The following is a 21,150-nucleotide window of genomic DNA, read 5'->3' as shown; positions in this document are numbered from 1 at the left end:
ATACTATAGGCTCACTGATGAAAGGGAAAACATATGGGCACGCAACGTGTTGAATATCAAGAATGAAGTCATTCCCTATACAAGAAGTCAATTGGCGCCAAGCTCTTGGAACCGATATCTTCAAGATTTTCAGAATTTAGGATGACTTTTCCATTGTTACCCCTTTTTTCCTAAGTTTATTTCAGTTTTTCGTTTTTCAATTATGATGTATTGTTCGAATTTTACAATAAATAAAGATCGCTTTTATTTCTCTAAATTCCAATTGGCAAATAAGGCTTGAATTCATTATTGTGCATTACTTATATGTCGTCTTAGGCTTACCTCTGGCTCAATGAGGATCCTTGCATTTAGGGTGTTTTTCTTAAAGCAGTGTGCTTGCTATCTCAATTAATGCAACACTCTAACTTGGGTTTTCCTTTGTTTTTACTTTTATTTTTTACCCTTCCCCAATGGTTGATCTGATGACAATGTTTTACCATACGCGATCAAAGGAAGCTCTTCCTTCTCTTCCAAATGAGAACCACAAAGGGAAGAGAAAAGTGACTAATGAGAAGGTTATGAGTAAGACTATTGAAAAGAAGGATCCTTCAGACGAGTTGGTCTCAAGCCTGAAAAAGAAAACAAAGGAATTAGAAGAAGAAGTGGCTGATATGCGCGGGTAGGCCAAGATGTTACTCTCTGTCAATCCCACTTTGGAGACAAACATAGATAAGTCGCCTGTCACAAGTCAAGTCACTCTCCAAGATAACCCTCCACTCACTCACCTTATTTCTCATCCTCCAACCAACTTACCCCACTTCTCAAAATTAACCAAGCTCCATTCAAATGCCTCTAAAGAACACTCACATTTCAAATTACCCATATCCTCCTCAACATCATGTTTATGGTTCCAGACCTCCATATCTTACTCCGAGTCTGCCGAGTCCTTCCTTACAAGGTCCTCAATACACTACAACAAATTTGACTATCAAAGACAAATGATTTCGTCACTTATAAATCATATTTCGTCACCAAAGATCTTGTGTGACAAAAAAAAATTCGTCAGTCAGTCGTCACTAAATGTGCGTCACTAAAAGTTTACAAAGACGATTTAGTGCATCGTCACTAAAAAGTTATATTAACTACAAAAAGAAAAATCGTCCCCAAATGTGTCGATATTTGTGACGAATTTATTTGTCATAAAAAGTGTAAATTTTTTGTAGTTAATAGTATGATTTTGTCACTAAAAAGGTTATTTTCACTGACAAAATTACATCGTCACTATTTATTTAGTTCAGTCAGTGACGACATCAATTGTCTCTAAAGTTATATTATTTCGTAGTTGAACAAATGTAAATTTGTCACTAATGACTGTTTTTTATATACAAAAAATTATTTCGTCCTAAAATATATAAATTAGGGACAAAATTATCATTATAAAAAGGTTAACAATTTCGTAGTTAAATTTATCACCGTGTCACGAAACATATAGTTTTTACTGACAAGATATAATTGTCACTATAAATTATCATGATTAGTGACAATATATTGTGTCACTAAATGTAGTCGACTTATGACGAAATAATTTATTTGTGAGAGAAATATTTGTCTTGAAAAGTTTGATTTAGCTGTTGCTAAAAGTTACCTTTGATGAAATAATCTTTTGATGCTCACAAACATTTGATGACATTTAATTATTTCGTATTGATATTATTTTTTAAATTAGAATACATAAATTGAAAAATAAATAAATAAAAATATCTCAAATAATCATAAAATTCATCCGTTATCATAGCATTAAAAACAACAAACATTTGATGATGTTCAAATTTGTAAATGGTAATAATTCACTAGTTTCTCGTTAATTTGATAATTTATAAATGGTGACAAATTTTCTCATATTTTAGAAGATTAATTAATTCATCAATATAAAAAATTTACTAGGAAAAGTCTAAAGTCATAATATGTAAAATGAAAATTTATTAAATTAACAGCATGACAAATATTAAATTTATTTTTTAAACTTAGCAGATATCATATAATAATATAAACTCAACACAATAAAATAAAACATTTAACATAATAACAAAAAGTGTCTCTCATGATCATATATATATTTTAGAATTAAAATAATATTGAAATAATCTCATTAAAATATTCTTATATGATCCTAATGGAAGTACATAATGTTAGTCGTCAATAAGAAAATAAAAATGTTACTCCTTATATGCTAATGTAGCCAACTTATCTAATAACTTTACCCTTCATTCAATTTTGCAATGTACCTGTGTGAAAAGGAAAAAAAAATATAATTTTAATGTGTACTCACTGCTATTTTGATTTAAACATGATATATTATAAAATTTTAATTGTAAAGTTGCTATTAGAATGAGAAATAAATAGGAAAGATACTCACTCAAATTCCACAGTAAAATTGCCAATCCTTCTTTTCTAAGGATATAGACCTTGAGCTTTGTCTGCAAATTAAAAAAAAAATCAAGAATCATATATTTTTTAAAGTTTCTAAAAATTTCTAACGCTGAACAAATTCATAGGCTAAACACAAGTAACTCGTTTAAATTATCATACTATATTTTTTAAAAATACACTAGCGTGAAGGGAGACAAAGTTCATAAATTAAAATAAATTAAGAAACTCACTGAAAATTCAAGTGAGGTATAGCAGAAAGTAAAAGAGAGTTGCATATTTTCATATTATTTAAGGAGTATGCATCTCATGATAAAACATTGAAAATTCAATAAAAATAAAGATAATGGGAGAGAAGTATTACGTGGGGAGATAAGGAGTGGATGTGGCTAATAACTAAAAGAGAGGTTTGTGGAGAAGGAAAAGGAAATGAGAGAATTACGTGTGTTTTTTTCCTACAAATTTGGAAATGAATACTCTCTTTTAATTTCTTCATTTGATTTTGGTAAATACCTTTATCTGATTTTTATTTGACATAAAATTTAAGAAAGTAATTTAATTTATTTGATTTTGACTTGACAGAAAATTTAAGAAAGTAAATAAGATTTTTGAATCGTGTAATCTTAAATTAAAAATATGCGGAATGTGTAAAAAATAGTTTTTAATCTTCTAATTTTAAATATGTCATGTGAAAAATTAGAATGAAAGAGTTACCAAAATAAGGGAAGAGAAATCATTTTTTAAAAAAAAAACTAAAAAAGGAGTATGGAAAATAAATTAGAACAAACGGAATTATAAATATAAAAAAAAAGTTGGTTAGAAAATTAAGTATTTATCATAATATAAAGACACTTAGTAGTCATGCAGGGAAATGTGTTGGTTTCATTTTATTTTCACACTTTATATTTATTATATTACCCATAATTTATGGCTACAAACAATAAAATTTGTGTAGAAAGAAATAATAATTAAGACATAAAAATATTATGAGTGTTACAATTTGTATAAATCTTCTAGTTTTTCATTTTCAAAATCAATCCAAGCATTTTTAGTTTGATCTTAAATTTATGTTGGATTTGATATATATTTTGATTTGAATTTGATTTCTCATAAGTACTTTGATGACCGCCTTAAACAAGTTTTCCCACAAACAAGTGAATTTGATCTTGAATGTTTTGATATTTAATTTATCCTTATCCTTTATTTTCAAGTATATATAATATGTACACAAATATTTGAATGCTTGCAACTTATAGGAAATTTGTAATTTTTGATCGATGAGTTTTTTTTTTTGAAATTCTAATGACTTTTCTTAATTTTGACCTCCTATTTATAATTATAAGATGAAAAATTATCAGGTTCAAATGACATGGTGATATTTAATTATCGAAACATGTCAATTGCGGTTGTATATTTTCATTGTCATCGAATTTAATGCTATGTCATTTTGATATGTGACATGATCTTATTTTCTCTTTTATTTGATTTGGCGTACCACACCAGCTGACATGTAGCACCGAACTAGACCTCTAGAATAAGATGAAATTTTGGATTTGGCAAAGTGATATAATCTATCATTTGTAGCCCAATGAAATGAGTTTACGCACAATATTATGGTGCACATGATACATTAGATATCAAGTATGAAATTTTAATACTGTGATTGCACTATTATGATATATATATATGCATTTTAAGTTTTTTTTAGTATTAGGTATTTATAAATATACCGAAATGTGTAGTTACATAAAAGATTATAGTATTATATCATACAAGCTAATGTTAGTAAAAAATTAAATGTGTAGATGTTTAACTTTTGACTACAAATTTTTGATATTGAAACTAATACCAAAATTATTGATTAACAAAAAAAGTTGCTTGTAATTTCTTTTTAACATATATTTCTACACATATAAGATTGTAAGGTGTTAATATGATATATTTTTTTCGTATTTTTTTTAAAAGTAGAAGTCATAATTCTCTATTAAATGACTATAAATAAATCAAAGTTGAACCAACTATGGTTGCCAATGTTTCATGCATACGGCAAAATATCAAAATAAAAATTTAAAATTATCGAATCATATTCAATTAATTTGATATGTTGTATAATAGTATTTTTAAAAATCAAAAAATAAATTTACCTTGATCAAAGTTTGAATTAAGAAAATTATTATTTTAAAATGTCTTGATTGAATGTCTTACGGAAAAAAAAGTTAGAACCCATGTCTGATGGATATCATACATGAGTTTTATTTTTTTCTGATAGGTAGAACTTCATGTCAATTGAGAAGGTTTAGTGTCTTAAAATATCTTAATCATTTGTCTTATGGGCAAAAGTTAGAATTTTCTAAAATAATTTTTTCTTAAAAAAATAATATTAAGCGGGGTTGAAAAATCAAGATCACCCATTACTACTGAGATCATTTTAGAGAATTTTTTTAGAAGGGAAAAATTATCAAAATCAGTCCATCTTAGGGTCATTACTAAACTTGACCGTTGAAAAAAGCTAAGATAAAAAATTGATCTTTAAGAGTGAAAATGACCCAAATTAAATTTAAAAATTAATCAATCATCTTTAAGTTATAGCCATTATTATTTCAAACATAACCGATTCGCGTTGCAATTGTGACCAATTATTGAGTAAAAATCAAATCTACTCAATTATTTATAATTAAAGATATTTATGAAACAAAGGCAATATGTATTAAAATTGAGATAATCATTTAATTAATTTAATAATGAAATCCTTTTGATTTAGCAAAATAAAGTAATTATTAATAATATAATAGGGTCCTGATCATAATTAAAGCACAGTTGGCTTTAATTTGAAAATATAAAAAACATACTCGTTTAAAATACTTATTTTTTAATAAATAAAGTAGTTTTTAAATTAATAAAATGACATTTATTAATAGTTATTTCATTATGTTTGAAATTCAAGAAACCAAGTTAAAAGAAAAAGAATTGATTAATTAATTTAAAATATCTTTGGTCAAAATAGAGTCTCTACACCCACAACCATGACAAGTAGCCATCATCACCACTAACTGCGATTAATTTTTTTTTTGGAAAAATATATATTATTGATAGTATTAGATTAATTTCACATTTTATTAAATTTATTATTATTATCTTAAATAAAGATAAATTTTACATATTCATATATTAATAATAATCTTAATTATTTAGTATTCAAATTTTAAAACAACATCTCAATTTTGAGATGCATAATTAGATTTATACATCTAGATCTAAATACACATCTTAATATTTAGATATGTCTCTAAATTCAAACATCATAATTTTATTGAAATCAAATAGTTGGGGTTCTTGAGACCTCCGAAATTGAACTTATTTTTAGTCATTATAGAAAATAATTAGTTAAATATCCATAAAATATTTAAAACTTTTGCAAAATTGACTTACAGTCGATGTTATCTTTGTATAATTGCTCTCTGTGATATCACAATCCCACTCACATTAGATCTTATGTTAGCACTGTCACTTAAATTTACTTAAGGAATAGTTCGACTTTATCATTATATCATTCTATAGTTTTCTTTTGTTGTTACCTATAGAAAACGCTTTACAAAAATATTGCTAGTTGCTACTTACAATTGTAAATAATAAGCCTAATCAAAGATTATTATATACTTTGCTAAAAATAAAATTAGAAAATAATTAAATTATTTAGCTGCAAATTTTAATTTTTTTTTATTTAAATATTGCATATTTTGTAACAAAACTATGTTTTCACTAAGTCACAAGTTGATTAGAGACAAGAAAATGTTTGTCACTAATTGATTATATTATTAGTGACAAAAATTTAGATAGCAATCAAGTATGAAATTTTGTGTCTAAAGCTTATGACATTTGACTACGAATTTTAATTTGTCACTATTGCAATAACATATTTTTAGGGACAAAATTTCTTCGTGTCCAAAATTATAACTCATCTAAGACAAATAATAATTTGTCACAAATTGGGTGTAGTATTAGTGACAAAATAAGTTGTCGTTTATAACTTAGAATGCGTCACTAATAGTACTTAATAAATGGCGCCAATTTTTTTTTTGGTGGGAAACTTAAATGGACAAAATTTTACTACGAAATTGTGTGTTTCGTCACTAAAAGTATTTTTCTCATACATTTAACACAAAATACAATTTTTGTCACAAAAAGTGAATAATTAGTGACAAATTTAGTATCGTACCTAATAATTTCGTAGCTAAATACCACATTTGTTGTAGTGATATCAAACAGCTCTACACCAAGTCCCTTGGTATTGTGCGCCACTTATACCATTTCAAATTCCTCCATATCAAATACGTTCATCCCAAAAGCCTCATCTACCATATCAAAAGCCTACTTATCCTGTTCACAATGTCAAAACTCTCACTTAAAAACATATTCGCAAAAATCTATTCAATGTGGAGAAGAGGCCCATCAAAATTTACACTCATTTGACTGAGCCTGTAGATCAGTTCTATGAAAAGTTGAGGATTGCTGGTCACATTGCTCCTATCAGTGAAATAAAGATGAATATACGTGCAAGGTGAATTGAACCCGCTAAGGTTTGCGCTTATCACTCAGGGATGAAAGGACATACCATAGAAGAATGTCATGATCTGAAAGACAAGATTCAACAATTTATTGATACAAGATCATATGCTTGGACAACTTCGCGCCAACGGAATCCCAACAATGAGCATGTCGAAGCTCATTTGGAAGCAGTTTCCAATAAGAGCCTTGAGCCATTTAAGATTATGTTTTCTACATTCAGGTACCCATATTAGCATATGGGCAATAAAGTTAGTCAGAATCTGTCATTTTCAGTATTGGTTAAGAATGCTCTGTTTTATGCTCTCTATATTCGGAACTACATCAAACCTGATTCCCGTTTAAGAGGGGATACGTAGGCGCTCCTTTGGAGTTCGGTCTTATCATAATAAAAATTCCATTTTCCCCTTTTAACTGTGTAACTGGGGCAGAATTTTTGAGAGGGTCTCAAAAATTCCTTCAGAAGGACATTTTCTTGCAAGTGATGATACTGGAAAAGAATTTTTGAGAGGAACTCAAAAATTCCTTCAAAGAATAAAAAAAAAGATTTCTTCTTGCAAATCAGTAATTGGGACAGAATTTTGAGCGGGTCTCAAAAATTCTTTCAAAAATATTTCTTCGCGCAAATCAGATTGGGGCTGAACTTTTGAGAGGGTCTCAAAAATTCAAAGCAATCAAGCTACAATCTACAACAAAAATCAGAATAGCAGAAGTTCTACACTGGGGCAAAAATTTTGAGGGGACCTCAAAATTTTTGACAACGCTTCAAAGGACATTCTATCAGACATCAGAGGAGCATACTGTGCCGAACTAGGGATACAGATCAACCTTCCATTTTAACTATTTTTCTTTGAATGCAGAAAATACAGGTATCTATACTAGAAGCAGCTCCAACATCGCTTGAAAGATCAGTGTACCATCATATTGAGCCCGACAAATCGCTAATCAATGGCATTCCGTCCTTCCGATAGGAAGAATGATCAAACCACATTATTCAGAGCTCGAAAATTGCCAGTCAAACGGCATTCTATCCTTCCGACATGATGAAGGATCAAGTTATTTTGAGCTCGACAATCGCCAGTCAAATGACATATTATCCTTTCGACATGATGAAGGACCAAATCATCAAGCCCGACAAATCAACTTTCCAACTGCACCTACTCCTTACAATAGGACGAAGGGTCAAAGCTATAATATTCTGAATTCGTCAACAAATGAAACTCAATCTATCTAAAGGGCGAAGGTTTATGCCCTCAANAGTTATTTTGAGCTCGACAATCGCCAGTCAAATGACATATTATCCTTTCGACATGATGAAGGACCAAATCATCAAGCCCGACAAATCAACTTTCCAACTGCACCTACTCCTTACAATAGGATGAAGGGTCAAAGCTATAATATTTTGAATTCGTCAACAAATGACACTCAATCTATCTAAAGGGCGAAGGTTTATGCCCTCAAATAATTTAGCGCATGAGTCTGAAAACTATATTATGCCCGGAGATTACATTTGTGCCCGATACTGCATTGTGCCCGATATTACATTGTGTCCGAGATCGCATTTAAGCCCGAGATTGCATGTGCCCGAGACTGCATTATGCCTGAGAATTACATGTGCCCAATATTGCATGAGCCCAAAGATTGCATTGTGCCCGATGACGGCATTGAGCCCGAATTGCATGTGCCCGAGAATTATATCATTTGCATTATGCCCGATATTGCATGTGCCCGAGAATTACATCATTGCATATGCCCGAGATTGCATTGTGCCCGAGATTGCATTCAGCCCGAATTGCATGTTCTCGAGAATTACATCATTTGCATGTGCCCGAGATTGCATTGTGCCCGAGATTGCATTATACCCGAGATTGCATTGTGCCCGATATTACATGTGCCCGAGAATTGCATGAGCCTGAGATTGCATTGTGCCCGAGATTGCATTAAGCCTGAATTGCATGTGCCCGAGAATTACATCATTTGCATGTGCCTGAGATTGCATTAAGCCCGAGATTGCATTATGTCCGATATTACATGTGCCCAAGAATTGCATGAGCCCGAGATTGCATTATGCCCGAGATTTGCATTGAGCCCGAGATTGCATTATGCCCGATATTGCATGTGCCCAAGAATTACATCATTGCATGTGCGCGAGATTGTATTGTACCTGAGATCGCATTGTGCTCGATTCGCATTGTGCCCGAAGACTGCATGTGCCCGATTTGCATTGTGTCCGAAGATTGCATTGTACCCAAGATTGCATTGCGCCGGAGAATTGCACGTGCCCGAATAAATTCCAATCAAGCTACAAGTATCAACAGATGCCCGAATTACAGATACACTTTCTTTACTCATTACTCATATTCCTAAGGCGTCATGGTCTAAAGGCATCATTTTTCATGGCCTGCGGACGTCATATCATGGCCTAAGGATTTACTTTCTGCTTATCAGGATACAAAGGTGTCATAGTCTAAAGGCATCATTTTTCATGGCCCGCAGACAATATTTTCATGACCTGAGGATATAATTTTTGCGTATCATGGCCCTAGACATCATAGCCTAAGACATTATTTTCATAGTCTTATGGTAAACATCATTGTCGATATAGGAAATTGCATCATGTTTACATTTACCATTTATCTGATATATATTTGCTCTAATCACTTTATTTAGTCATATTACAAGTTACAGATTTGCAGAGACTAACATTTTGCAGATAAGACATCTCCCTCTTGGCTACAATTATCGTGCTTACATCTATCGCAACAAAAACCCTATCAAACTCCTTGCTACTCTTATTACCGTTTTTCCATTTAATCCTTGGCTACTCATATTACCTCCTCTTCATCGGATCCTTCGCTCTTAAACTAAAAATCTCTCTGTCATGCCTTATCCATTCAAGTCGATATTGTTCCCGTTTGAATACCGTACCGCTCTTTTAATTCTTAGGAGTTTCGTTTGCTCCAGAGTCTAGAACTACACACGACCTGATTCTCGTACAATCAGAGATATGTAGGCGGCTTAATACCAAAGTCTCGGTCGTACCACCCTCCAACTATGTCATTTCAATTGATCCCACTGACATCTCTTGTCGGTCGGACAAAATAGGCTACTAAGCCAACGCTGGTTGTCCGACAATTCATCATTCATTCCTAAGCAACCAAGGGGCAGCTGTTGACACCCAATTTTGACCGACCTTTGACCCTTTTTGGAAATGATATTCGATTAAATACGTATTTTAAAATATATTTCGAGTTTAAAATTTTAGTCGATTTTGTCTAAAATTATACATTTTAAGTATGCATGCTTTGTAAAATTATCGTAAATATTATTAAAATATTTCTAAAATTACTAGTAAAAACTCAAAATAATTATTTTATTAAAGTTTAAGTGATTTTTATTATAAAAAATGTTATAATATGTGTAGTCCTTTAATTGGATAGCATTTCTTTAATTTTCCTCAAAATTGTTTAAATTGTGGCCTATTCTTTTCTAATTTCTTTCAATTTTAGCCACCTCAATTCCAATCTTATTCCAATTATAGCCATCTTTTTATTTCAATTTTAGCCATTCCAAACACAACCAATTTAAAATCTGATCTAAGACCCTATCTTTAATCCTAATCGTCGATTTCTTTTATTGTAATCTCAGCCTCTCATCTCGCAATCGATCAACGGTTAAGATCAATCTACCTAACCTTCCTATTTTTAACCTAAGAAGACCAACCCTAACATAATTTTTTTTCTCTCCTCTCTCCCTCTCTAGCCGCCACCTCCCTCTTCTCTTCCTCTTTCGTTCTCTCCATTTTTTCGGCGAAACAACCACCGGCAAGGCCGGCAGCCACTAGCCTCCATCGCTTCTCCCTCCAGCCTTTTTCTTTCTCTCCTTCCCCTCTCCTCATATCTGCTTCTCTGTCTCCCTTTTCCCTCATCTGACCAGCCGCCGGCGAGGACCACCAGCGAGCCTCCATCGCTGGCAGCAGCTCCAGACGGCAAGCAACAATAACATCGAGCTCCGGCGAGAGCTCCTCCAGTAGCTGCGACCGAGAACAGCAAGCCACCAGCAAACAGCGAAAGCCAGCTCCGACCCCGGTAAATGCTGCTCCGGCCAGCGAACAAGCGAGCTCTGACAAAGTTTCCGAAAGTTTCAAGCAGGTCAAAAGACGGATCTGGGTACATTTTCTTTAAAATTATTCCCTCATATTTTGGCAACTTTGTTCTCCTTTTCATTTACAAGTTGACTATGCATGCTCTGTGTATGTGAAAACCATTTCGGTCTCAAATTAATTATTCTCTGTTATTTCCTGATCTTATTCATTGTTCTGCAAATTTTCTTATTTTGTGTGTTGCTAAAATATTATTCATTTTGTTTTAGAGTGTCAATATATCTCTATGCGACCTGTTTCTCTATAGTTGTTAATATATGTTGGATTGCTAATATTATTGGGATTGTTGGTTCTTGATTTAAGATGATGATTTGGAATGATAGTTGATGCCCACAATTGATTGTTTTCCTAGCTAAAATTCGGTCCAGCTTCAAAACGTTAAAATTAGATTGCATAATTCGTGACTTGCCCCATAATTTATTCAATGTGGTATTTAGAATTTGTTTAAATTGTTATTTTGTTTGCATATGACAAGTCTTAAGATTAATTAGTAAAGCATGTAAATTGGTCCCAAATTTTATGCCTTTCCTTAGATATTTATTAATTTATGTCAATTCGTAATATTAATATGGTGACTGCCCTTAATTATTTTCTCTTAGTATAATTAGAATTTAAACTAATTCTTACTTGTTGACTTTTGGAAAAAAAAAATTCCTTTACCAGTTTGATAAATATTTTGTTGATTCAATGTTATTAATTGTAAAATCATGGCTGCCCGTGAATTTGAACTTGATAAAAATAACAACTTCGATTGATTCCTTTTACCTTTAGTTGACAGATTTCTTACTTGTTTATATATGGTAAAAAAAATAATTTAAAATCTGATTTGGCTCCTTTGAAATAAGGAAAAAATATTTAATTTATCCCTTTCCTTTAATATGCGCCCTCTCCCTAGTATATAAAGAGACCCCCCTTTTCATTTATTGACCACCGGTTCTACACCTATAGCAATCAAAAGAAAAACGACTCTTTCACACTTGACACACACTACTCACTTCTCACTCACGTTTACACGTTCTAACAAGAGCATAAAATACTCTCTACTCTAAAGATTTAAAATTGGGTGAACATTCTAAGAGCCTCTCTATTTGGTTTTGTTGTGTTCGAGTCTAGTGTCGGAATTAGTTTGGTCTTCATTGCTGAGTAATAAATCTGCATAATCGGTTAGCTCTCTTTTCCATTAGTTTAAATTTCCCTTGCATCATCTATTATGAATATTGTATGTTTGAAATAAATAAAGGAAGCATTTGGGTTAGCTCTCTTCTCCCCTTTTTATGTGTATGATTATATATGTGCAATATGTGGCTTGAAGTAATACGTATGTCCTATTCTGCTTGAGTTCATAAAAAATAATTGTTATTACATGTGTTGTATGTTACTTGGGTTGTATTGTTGCTTTCTTTAACATGGTTTGAACTTAAAGGTTCAAGACATGAAGAGTCGCCATGGGAGGAAAATAGACGAATCGAGTTAATTGATGTTTTGTTTATTATTTAATCTTTTTATTATTTTGTAATAATTTGTAAACTCTAACTCTATATATGTGATATAACTTGGGGATCGTCTAAGGAGAGGGGGATATACGTGCTAATTGTCTATTTTCATTTTTTTTGTTTAGTTTATTTATTTTGTTATGTGTGATTGCTACATATATATTAATTATGTCGGAATTTCTTAAATAATCCAACTTAAAAACAACTGTTTAGTTGTGATTGTATAGTTTTAAATCAACAAAATTCGTAATGAGCGAGCTTTAAGTATGTCGCATAATAACAATTGATAATCTCTTAATTAATTAACTTGAATTAATAAGAGTTTGATAACTATAGTATATCCAGATCTCAGTTTCATGTGCTTAACAAACCTTTTTAGCATGTTAATAGATTTAAAAGGATTAAAATCTGAACTTTTGTGCTAATTTGTCATATTTGTTATTTGTTAATATAGGCTTCATTAATAAATTCCAGCATATTCACTTAAAATTATGCCTATAGGATCTAACTAATAACATCAATAGAACAACTTGTTAAAGTCATTCATTCATCATGTTAAATAATTGAAAATGAATTTGTCTTGAATATATTCCGTTCACTTATTAATGACATTTGTTTAAAATATAAGCATAGTGAGATAAAGAAAGAAAGCATGCCTCTAGGATCTAAATAATTTTCAATATGTTTTGGGCTTAGAAATCATGCATATAAGTTCAACCTTTGTTACATATTAAATAAATATCATGCATACATGGTTAACAATTTGTTTAAATGAAATAAATATCATGCTTATGGGTTTGATAATGTTTTCAGCATATTCACACTTAGAAATCATGTCTATAGGACATAATTAATAAGTTGAGATGTTGATCAGCATATTAATAAATAAAAAGGGTAAAATTCTGTTTTAAAATTATAGTCTGCTTCCTAGATTGAATCTGGCCCAAATCAATTAGGTTCTGATCTGTTTTGGTACTGAAAATGCTAATAACTCATTCCGATCTGCTACATGCTTTGTAAAAATAAATAAATAAATATATATTTCTTGCATTTTTGTGTTCTATTTGCTAATCACCTAAAATTAACTAATAATTATATTCTGCGTATCTTTAAAATCTGCTATTTTAAATCTGCTGACCTAATTAAATCATGCCCGAAATTAATTATTTTCTGTATTTGCACAGCCACTTAAAGTGATTTCTGCACTGATAATAATACCATGTGCTACTGTTCTAGTTTTATTTTTTTTTGTATTTGACCACTGTCTTGCCACTTTTAAAATAATAATAATAATAATAATAATAATAATAATAATAATAATAATAATAATAATAATAATCTTTTGCATACTTTAATCTGTCCAGTTGAGTAATTACCAATTAAAGTTGTCCCTGTTTAATTATGTCTGCCCTTGTTATTGATCAATTTGTGCTAATAATTAAATAACTTTTGCAACATGTTGTATCTTTCTGCCCCTCTAATATTAACAATATTGTTATAATATAGGTTTTGTATGTTCACACACTTAGCATGCAACCTTCATTTTACTTGTGTTTGCTAGCATGATAAATAAAATCTAGAGGCCAACTTTCGACTTACGTGCTAGATGTTCGTCCTATTTGTTTGACTTGATGTCTAGGTGGGCCTAATCAGAAGCCTTTATTTATTTCAATCTAAACCCTTCCTAATAGTAGTTTAATGCCTCTTGGACCTTACGTGGGGACGCTAGACACCTTTTAGAGGAAAAACATGCGGTGGTGGGGTAGGGGTAGTTTAGGCCCCATGGAGATGATGACATCGACTCGGTCTTAATGACAAACCTTGGTTTTGTCTGTCCCTACGAGTAACCGACCGAAATAAAGAAAAGTCGACTGCTGATCCACAAAGTCCTTCAGAGTCTCCCTTTCCTTCTCCCTTTATATGTTAATAATAATTATATTTATTTGGGGTAGTTCAATAAAAAATAAAATTTGTTTATCCTATGTGGTTGTGTAATTTTTGTCTCCTTGCTCCTCTCTTTATTAATTGTTTAAATGTTTATTTATTGTTGTTATATCATATAGTCCCGCATGCTTAATTAATTAATTAAAATAACTAAAGTGTCTTTAATTGTTTAATATTACGTTATCACATAGTTTTGCATGCTTAATTAATTAAATAAATTAATGAGTCGATCTTAATTGTTTAATATTAGTTATCACCTAGTAATCATGTTTAATAAATAACCAAATAATGAAGTGACCTTAATTGCTACTTGTAACCCCCACATAAAATGCATGAGACACGACCGGGATCCACATTTGTGGACCTCGAGGGATGCCTAACACCTTCCCCTTGAGGTAACTTGAACCCTTACCCTGATCTCTGGTTCGTTGACCTTAGTTAGATTTAGTTAGGCTAGATAGGTGCCCTAACGCGCCTTAATTCGTTAGGTGACGACTCTTCAATTTCAATCAAAAGCCCAAAAGAGTTGTTAGGTCGTGCACCAAAAAACCGTTTTGAGGAAAAAGGGGTGCGACAGTAAGTCATATGTTGCTACATATAACTATTCTGTTGCGAAACATAAATCNTTGTGTAATTTTTGTCTCCTTGCTCCTCTCTTTATTAATTGTTTAAATGTTTATTTATTGTTGTTATATCATATAGTCCCGCATGCTTAATTAATTAATTAAAATAACTAAAGTGCCTTTAATTGTTTAATATTACGTTATCACATAGTTTTGCATGCTTAATTAATTAAATAAATTAATGAGTCGATCTTAATTGTTTAATATTAGTTATCACCTAGTAATCATGTTTAATAAATAACCAAATAATGAAGTGACCTTAATTGCTACTTGTAACCCCCACATAAAATGCATGAGACACGATCGGGGCCCACATTTGTGGACCTCGAGGGATGCCTAACACCTTCCCCTTGAGGTAACTTGAACCCTTACCCTGATCTCTGGTTCGTTGACCTTAGTTAGATTTAGCTAGGTTAGATAGGTGCCCTAACGCGCCTTAATTCATTAGGTGGCGACTCTTCAATTTCAATCAAAAGTCCAAAAGAGTTGTTAGGTCATGCACCAAAAAACCGTTTTGAGGAAAAAGGGGCGCGACAGTAAGTCATATGTTGCTACATATAACTATTCTGTTGCGAAACATAAATCACATGTTGTGACAAAATGTATAAGTCATATGTTGCAACATATATAGCCATCTGTTGCAAACGCGAATACAAATTATTAAAAAAATTGCGGCTACCCAGATGATAATGAATGATTTCAAAGAACTGTTAATTTTACTTACCAAAACAATGGTGTGTGAACCCAATCACTTATGAAGTAATTCCAATTGATACAGAACGTAATCTGGTCCACTAATTAGATTAGCTAAATCTGATTCAAGGAGATGAAAAGAGCTCAAGAAGGACTAACAGCTAAGACCAACAATGTACGAGAAGAAGAAGAGGGGGGGATGTTTTATTTCCCCCCTTTTGGTACAGCTGGTGGTTTCCCTCCAATTTTGATTTCCACCAAAATTGGTTAAATTAGGTTTTAGTCATTTACCCTTTTACCCCTCATTTAATTCAATGGACCAAACTGTCAACTTATAAATTTGAGGGCAACTCCACAATCCTTAATCATTAATCACATAATTGTCACCTACACTCAATAATTAAGACTTATGTCACCGCCCCTTTATTTTGACACATTAATGTCACTTTTAATTCAAAGGCCCAGCTCTCTAAGACGGCAGTAACCTCTGCTAAGAACCCAAACTGATTTAATAAAAAAGATTTTTTTCTAATAAAAGAATATAAATTGAGCAGTCAATTTCCTAAAAGATAAGCCATTTTAAAATAATAACTACTCTATTACATTAGTCAGAAAATAAAATTAATTTAAACTAAAAAAATATTGTTAAAGGGCCGACTACAGTGGTCTCCATTTAATAATATTTTAAAAATTATTTAAATAAGTTTCCGACTATTGTAATCGGTAACTGATCAATTATTATTTTGACTTCACAAAACTTTATGACTTTAATAGTCGAAATCATGATCGAGTAAAATTATTAAAAATTAGAAAAATATAAATCTTAATTTCCCGATTACAGTAGTCGAAAAAAAATCTAACATACCGACTATGCATTTGTAATCGGTAATTGTAGTTGGAAAATAGCTTCTTTCTAGTAGTGAAATATAAATTGAAATACATTACTTCACTCTTTAAAAATCAATTGTAAATATGGTTTGTTTTTAAAAAAGTGTCAACAAAAAAGGCACATGGACGAAAATTCAAGTTTCAATCAACACTAAAGTGTGTTTCTCAAACTAATTAATGATTGGTAGTATAAATTTATTTCTCACCCTTCCAATAGTTTATGTATGAAACTTAAAAAAATAGTTTAGGTTTGTTTGTGACACTTATTTTTTAAAAAAAATGTGTTGAAAAAAATAGACAAAAATTTGGGACCAGACTCACCTTAATGAGTTGTATACACATATTTCGTCCAATCAACTTTGAGATATGTTTCTCAAATTAATGAGTGATTGGCTATGTGTGGTTCTTAAACTCTCAATAGTTTAGATATGAAATTAAAAAAGAAGAAGTTTGAATGTATTTTTGACACTTAGCTCTCCTTTAATATAAAATTTATCTCCTTTAAATAGTAAATAAATTGAAGCTTAAAATATTTTTCTTTCTCTCAACTTATTTCTTTCGGTACATTAACCTCTCACTACATACTATAATAATTTGTCAAACTTCTCATATTTATCATTCTTTTACACAGAGATGAAACACCACAATTTATATTTAGGTGCAAAATTCTTTATAGATAAGATAGCAAAGATGGAATAATATTACTATAGTATGTGGGGTTGGTTCATAATTAGTGATAGGTTCATGACATTAGTCAATATTTTACATGAGTTACCTAAGAAAGATGGGTACCTTTTTGTCAGTTTATACACATTAATATATGCATTTTAATATTAAAATACATAAACATCAATGTTATAGATACCAAATTATCTAAGATTTTGGACTGTGTTCCTTGGAAAAGACTTGAATGGCTTACTTTGGGGCAAAGGTGATTTGCATAGAAATAAATGGAATTTTTTCATCCTATTTATCGATCTCCCTAGCAGTTGAAAAGATTATTAGATATTTAAGTAACTTTGTGCTTTATATGTGTGAAATCGATATGCAATTTAAAGAGAGGTTAGTAAATTATTTACTCTCTCCATTTTAATTTGTAGGTATAATTTGATTGGACACGAAATTTAAGAAATATGAGAATACTTTGCAATGTTTTAAAATTATTCTTAAGATAAATACATTTTTAAATAAAAGAGTATATCTTTATTGTTTTTGTCAAATAGATGGGACTCAACACGAGTAAAATATTGATAGTATAATTAAATATTTATCAAATAAAAAATATTTTTTTCTGGAATTGACTAAAAAGGGAAAAAGTCAAATAAATTAGATTATGCTTTGATAAAAGAAATTACTAATACTCGAAGCGCAATACCTAACTAAAACATACATTAAATTTTGGAGAAGCAAGAAAATCGTGATGATTATATAAAGCAAAAAAATGCAAAGAATTGAACTTACGCAAAAAGGAGGCACAACTTTCATTTTGCAAAATAAAAAAATATTTACCAATATTTTTGTAATAACATTTGTTATGTATAATCATTTCTCATATTAAAAAAATAAAATAATTAAAGTGACGACTCTACTTGCAAAATGGGAATTGATAATATAAAGATTGCGTGTTGTCATGGCACCAATTTTAATATACTATAGGATTAATATATAATAAGCACTCAAATGCAACCGGTGGAGACATAAATTATGTTTCCTTTTTGCGTTAAAAACTGTTTTAGCTTTGAAAACTAGTATTCTCCATGCGTGTGTTTGGTACGAAGGAGAATGATTTTTTGTGGAAAATATTTTTCTAGAAAACGTTTTTCTAGAAAATAAGTGAATTTTTGATTTATTTTCTCATGTTTAGTTGGTGAGTAGAAAATATTTTTTAGTGTTTGATTGGTGTATGAAAAATATTTTTCAGAAAATATATTTTAGTTTTTACTAGAGAGTAGAAAATACTTTTTCGAAAAATAATTTCTTATCCGGAAACCAACCTTATGTAATCGATATAGGACACAACCCTGATGATCGATCAAAAATATGACACTGAGATCTGACCCAGGACCCTGGCTAACAACTTGAAACCACACATTCGAGCTGAAATTGAATATCCGATCCAAGACCTGACCACGACACCCTAACTTGAACACGATCGATAAATTCAGAAAATTCAACTCCGACACTCGAATCAATATCCGACTTCCAAATTAATCATGCCCCGACCCTAACAACCCACACCCTATGCGAGAACCAACTTTTGTATCGGGACCCGACTGCAACCCAAGATTCGACTTTCAAATCGAGATTCGACCCCAACTTGTGAATCAAGACCCGATCATACCCAAATCGTGTTATAGAATGGAAGAAACTAGAAAGAGAAATTAAAGAGAGAATGGATGATAACTCTTTGTATTGATTCTTGCATTGATTCAAATAGAAGAGTACATTCCTATTTATAAATAATTAAGGAGAATCCTTATAGATACTAAACTAAAATAAAACTAAATATTTTGCAATTAATGTAAACCCTAGACTTGAAAGGAAATTAAATGCTATAAAATATTTTTAGACTAAAAAGAAAAAGTAAAAACATTCTACCAAATTTCAACATTCCCCCTCAAACTCAAGTTGGTATATCTAGCTTGAGTTTGAACACTTAATTATTCTTCAAAAATATTTCTAATAGAATTCATCCTCACATTCTTCTTCTACTAGTAATGCTTGTGATTTATCTTGAGTGTCTTTGAACTTGCACACTTTTGTAACATGACCTGTTTGTTTGCAACTTCTGCATACTGCATCAGATCTCCACCAACAGAATTTTTCCAAATGTGATTTCTTTTTGCAATATTTGCAAGGAGGGTAATCAACTTTTCTTTTTTGATAGTTTGCATAAAAGATACCTTCAACAATTTTATCTTGTCTGAAAGCTCTTCTTTGTTCTTGTGCTTGAAGAGCACTTATCAATTCAACAAGAGAGATGGTAGAAAGATCTTTAGACTCTTCCAAAGCAGAGATTTTAGACTCAAATCTCTCAGGAATAGTTACAAGAATCTTTTTAACTATTCTATTATCTTTAAAATCCTCACCAAGCAACCTGATTCTGTTGACAATCAAGGAAATCCTGTCAGAATAATTAGTGATAGTATCACCCTCTTGCATCCTAAGAGATTCAAAATCTCTTTTCAAATTCAAAATTTGATTTTGTCTGCCTCGTTCACTTCCTCGATACTCCTTCTCAAGTTTTTCCCAAGCTTCTTTTGTTGTTTCACATGCAATGATTTTAGAAAAGATTGAATCTGCAACTGAGTTTTGAATTACAATTTTGGCTTTGTGTTTTTTTATCTTCTCTTCTGAGTGAAGTTTGATTTCAACATCAGAAGATTTATTAGTGAGTTGTTGTATGGGTTTGTCTTCCATTACAACTTCCCACAAATCATAAGCCTCAAGATAAGACTTCATCTTAACTGCCCAAATTTGATAATTTTCACCATTGAAGGTTTGTGGGGCATTGAAAGAAAGAGCATTGCTTGTCATGGTTTGAAAAATAAGATTTAAAATAATATAGATTAAAAATTGGTTAAAAGTAGCCCTGCGTTAAAAATAAAAGCACGGGTTAAAATTGGCCCTGTGTTAAAAATAAAAGCTCGGGTTAAAAGTGAGTTGAAAATAGATATGAATTAAAAGTGGTTGAAAGTTCTTCTTCAACGAACTCACAGATCCATTAAGATCAATGTAAGGCTCTGATACCACTGTTATAGAATAGAAGAAACTAGAAAGAGAAGTTAAAGAGAGAATGGATGATAACTCTTTGTATTGATTCTTGCATTGATTCAAATAGAAGAGTACATCCCTATTTATAAATAATTAAGGAGAATCCTTATTAAATGAGAATCCTTATAGATACTAAACTAAAATAAAACTAAATATTTTGCAATTAATGTAAACCCTAGACTTGAAATGAAATTAAATACTATAAAATATTTTTAGACTAAAAAGAAAAAGTAAAAAGATTCTACCAAATTTCAACAGAACCTAACTTTTAAACTGTAATTTAATTTATTTATTTATTTAAAAACAAAACTTAATTTCTTTTTTTTTGGAAGGTGGGAGGGGGCTGGTATTGGGGTTCAAATAGTGTCACGTAAAAAACTAATTTCTTTTTAAATTTAAAAATATTTTTATATTTTAAAAACAAACTTTAATTATTTTTATTTTTATTTTGGATGGGGGAAGGTTGGTTGAGGGGGGTCTAGTAGGGGGTTGGGATAGGGGTGGGGTAAGAAAATGATAATTTAAATTTGAAAAGAAAATTCAAAAACAAAATTTTAATTGTTTTGCCGGGGAGAGGGGTTAGAGGTGTTAGGGGTTGGGTGGG

General features: G+C 31.0%; 2 protein-coding genes and 1 long non-coding RNA gene across 3 annotated transcripts in view; 1 reads left to right on the top strand and 2 right to left on the bottom strand.

Annotated features, from left to right (window-relative positions):
• The window catches only part of LOC125849216 (uncharacterized), a 683,098-nt gene that overhangs the window by 37,776 nt on the left and 624,172 nt on the right, over positions 1 to 21,150 (top strand). The window lies entirely within an intron of this gene.
• LOC125849221 (uncharacterized) lies at positions 2,131 to 2,880 on the bottom strand. The gene is made up of 3 exons (XR_007444597.1): positions 2,771 to 2,880; positions 2,396 to 2,456; positions 2,131 to 2,264 (listed from the first exon to the last, which is right to left on the bottom strand). It is a non-coding gene; the product is annotated as an uncharacterized LOC125849221 (long non-coding RNA).
• LOC125847245 (uncharacterized) lies at positions 19,452 to 20,309 on the bottom strand. Its single transcript, XM_049526907.1, has one exon. It carries the CDS (start codon positions 20,307 to 20,309, stop codon positions 19,452 to 19,454), a length of 858 nt encoding a protein of 285 aa, XP_049382864.1.

This window comes from Solanum stenotomum, chromosome 12, assembly GCF_019186545.1.
Source record: "Solanum stenotomum isolate F172 chromosome 12, ASM1918654v1, whole genome shotgun sequence".
Taxonomy (NCBI): Eukaryota; Viridiplantae; Streptophyta; class Magnoliopsida; order Solanales; family Solanaceae; genus Solanum; species Solanum stenotomum.
The sequence above is the reverse complement of the archived record's forward strand: the minus strand, read 5'-3'. Positions and strand labels throughout refer to the sequence as shown.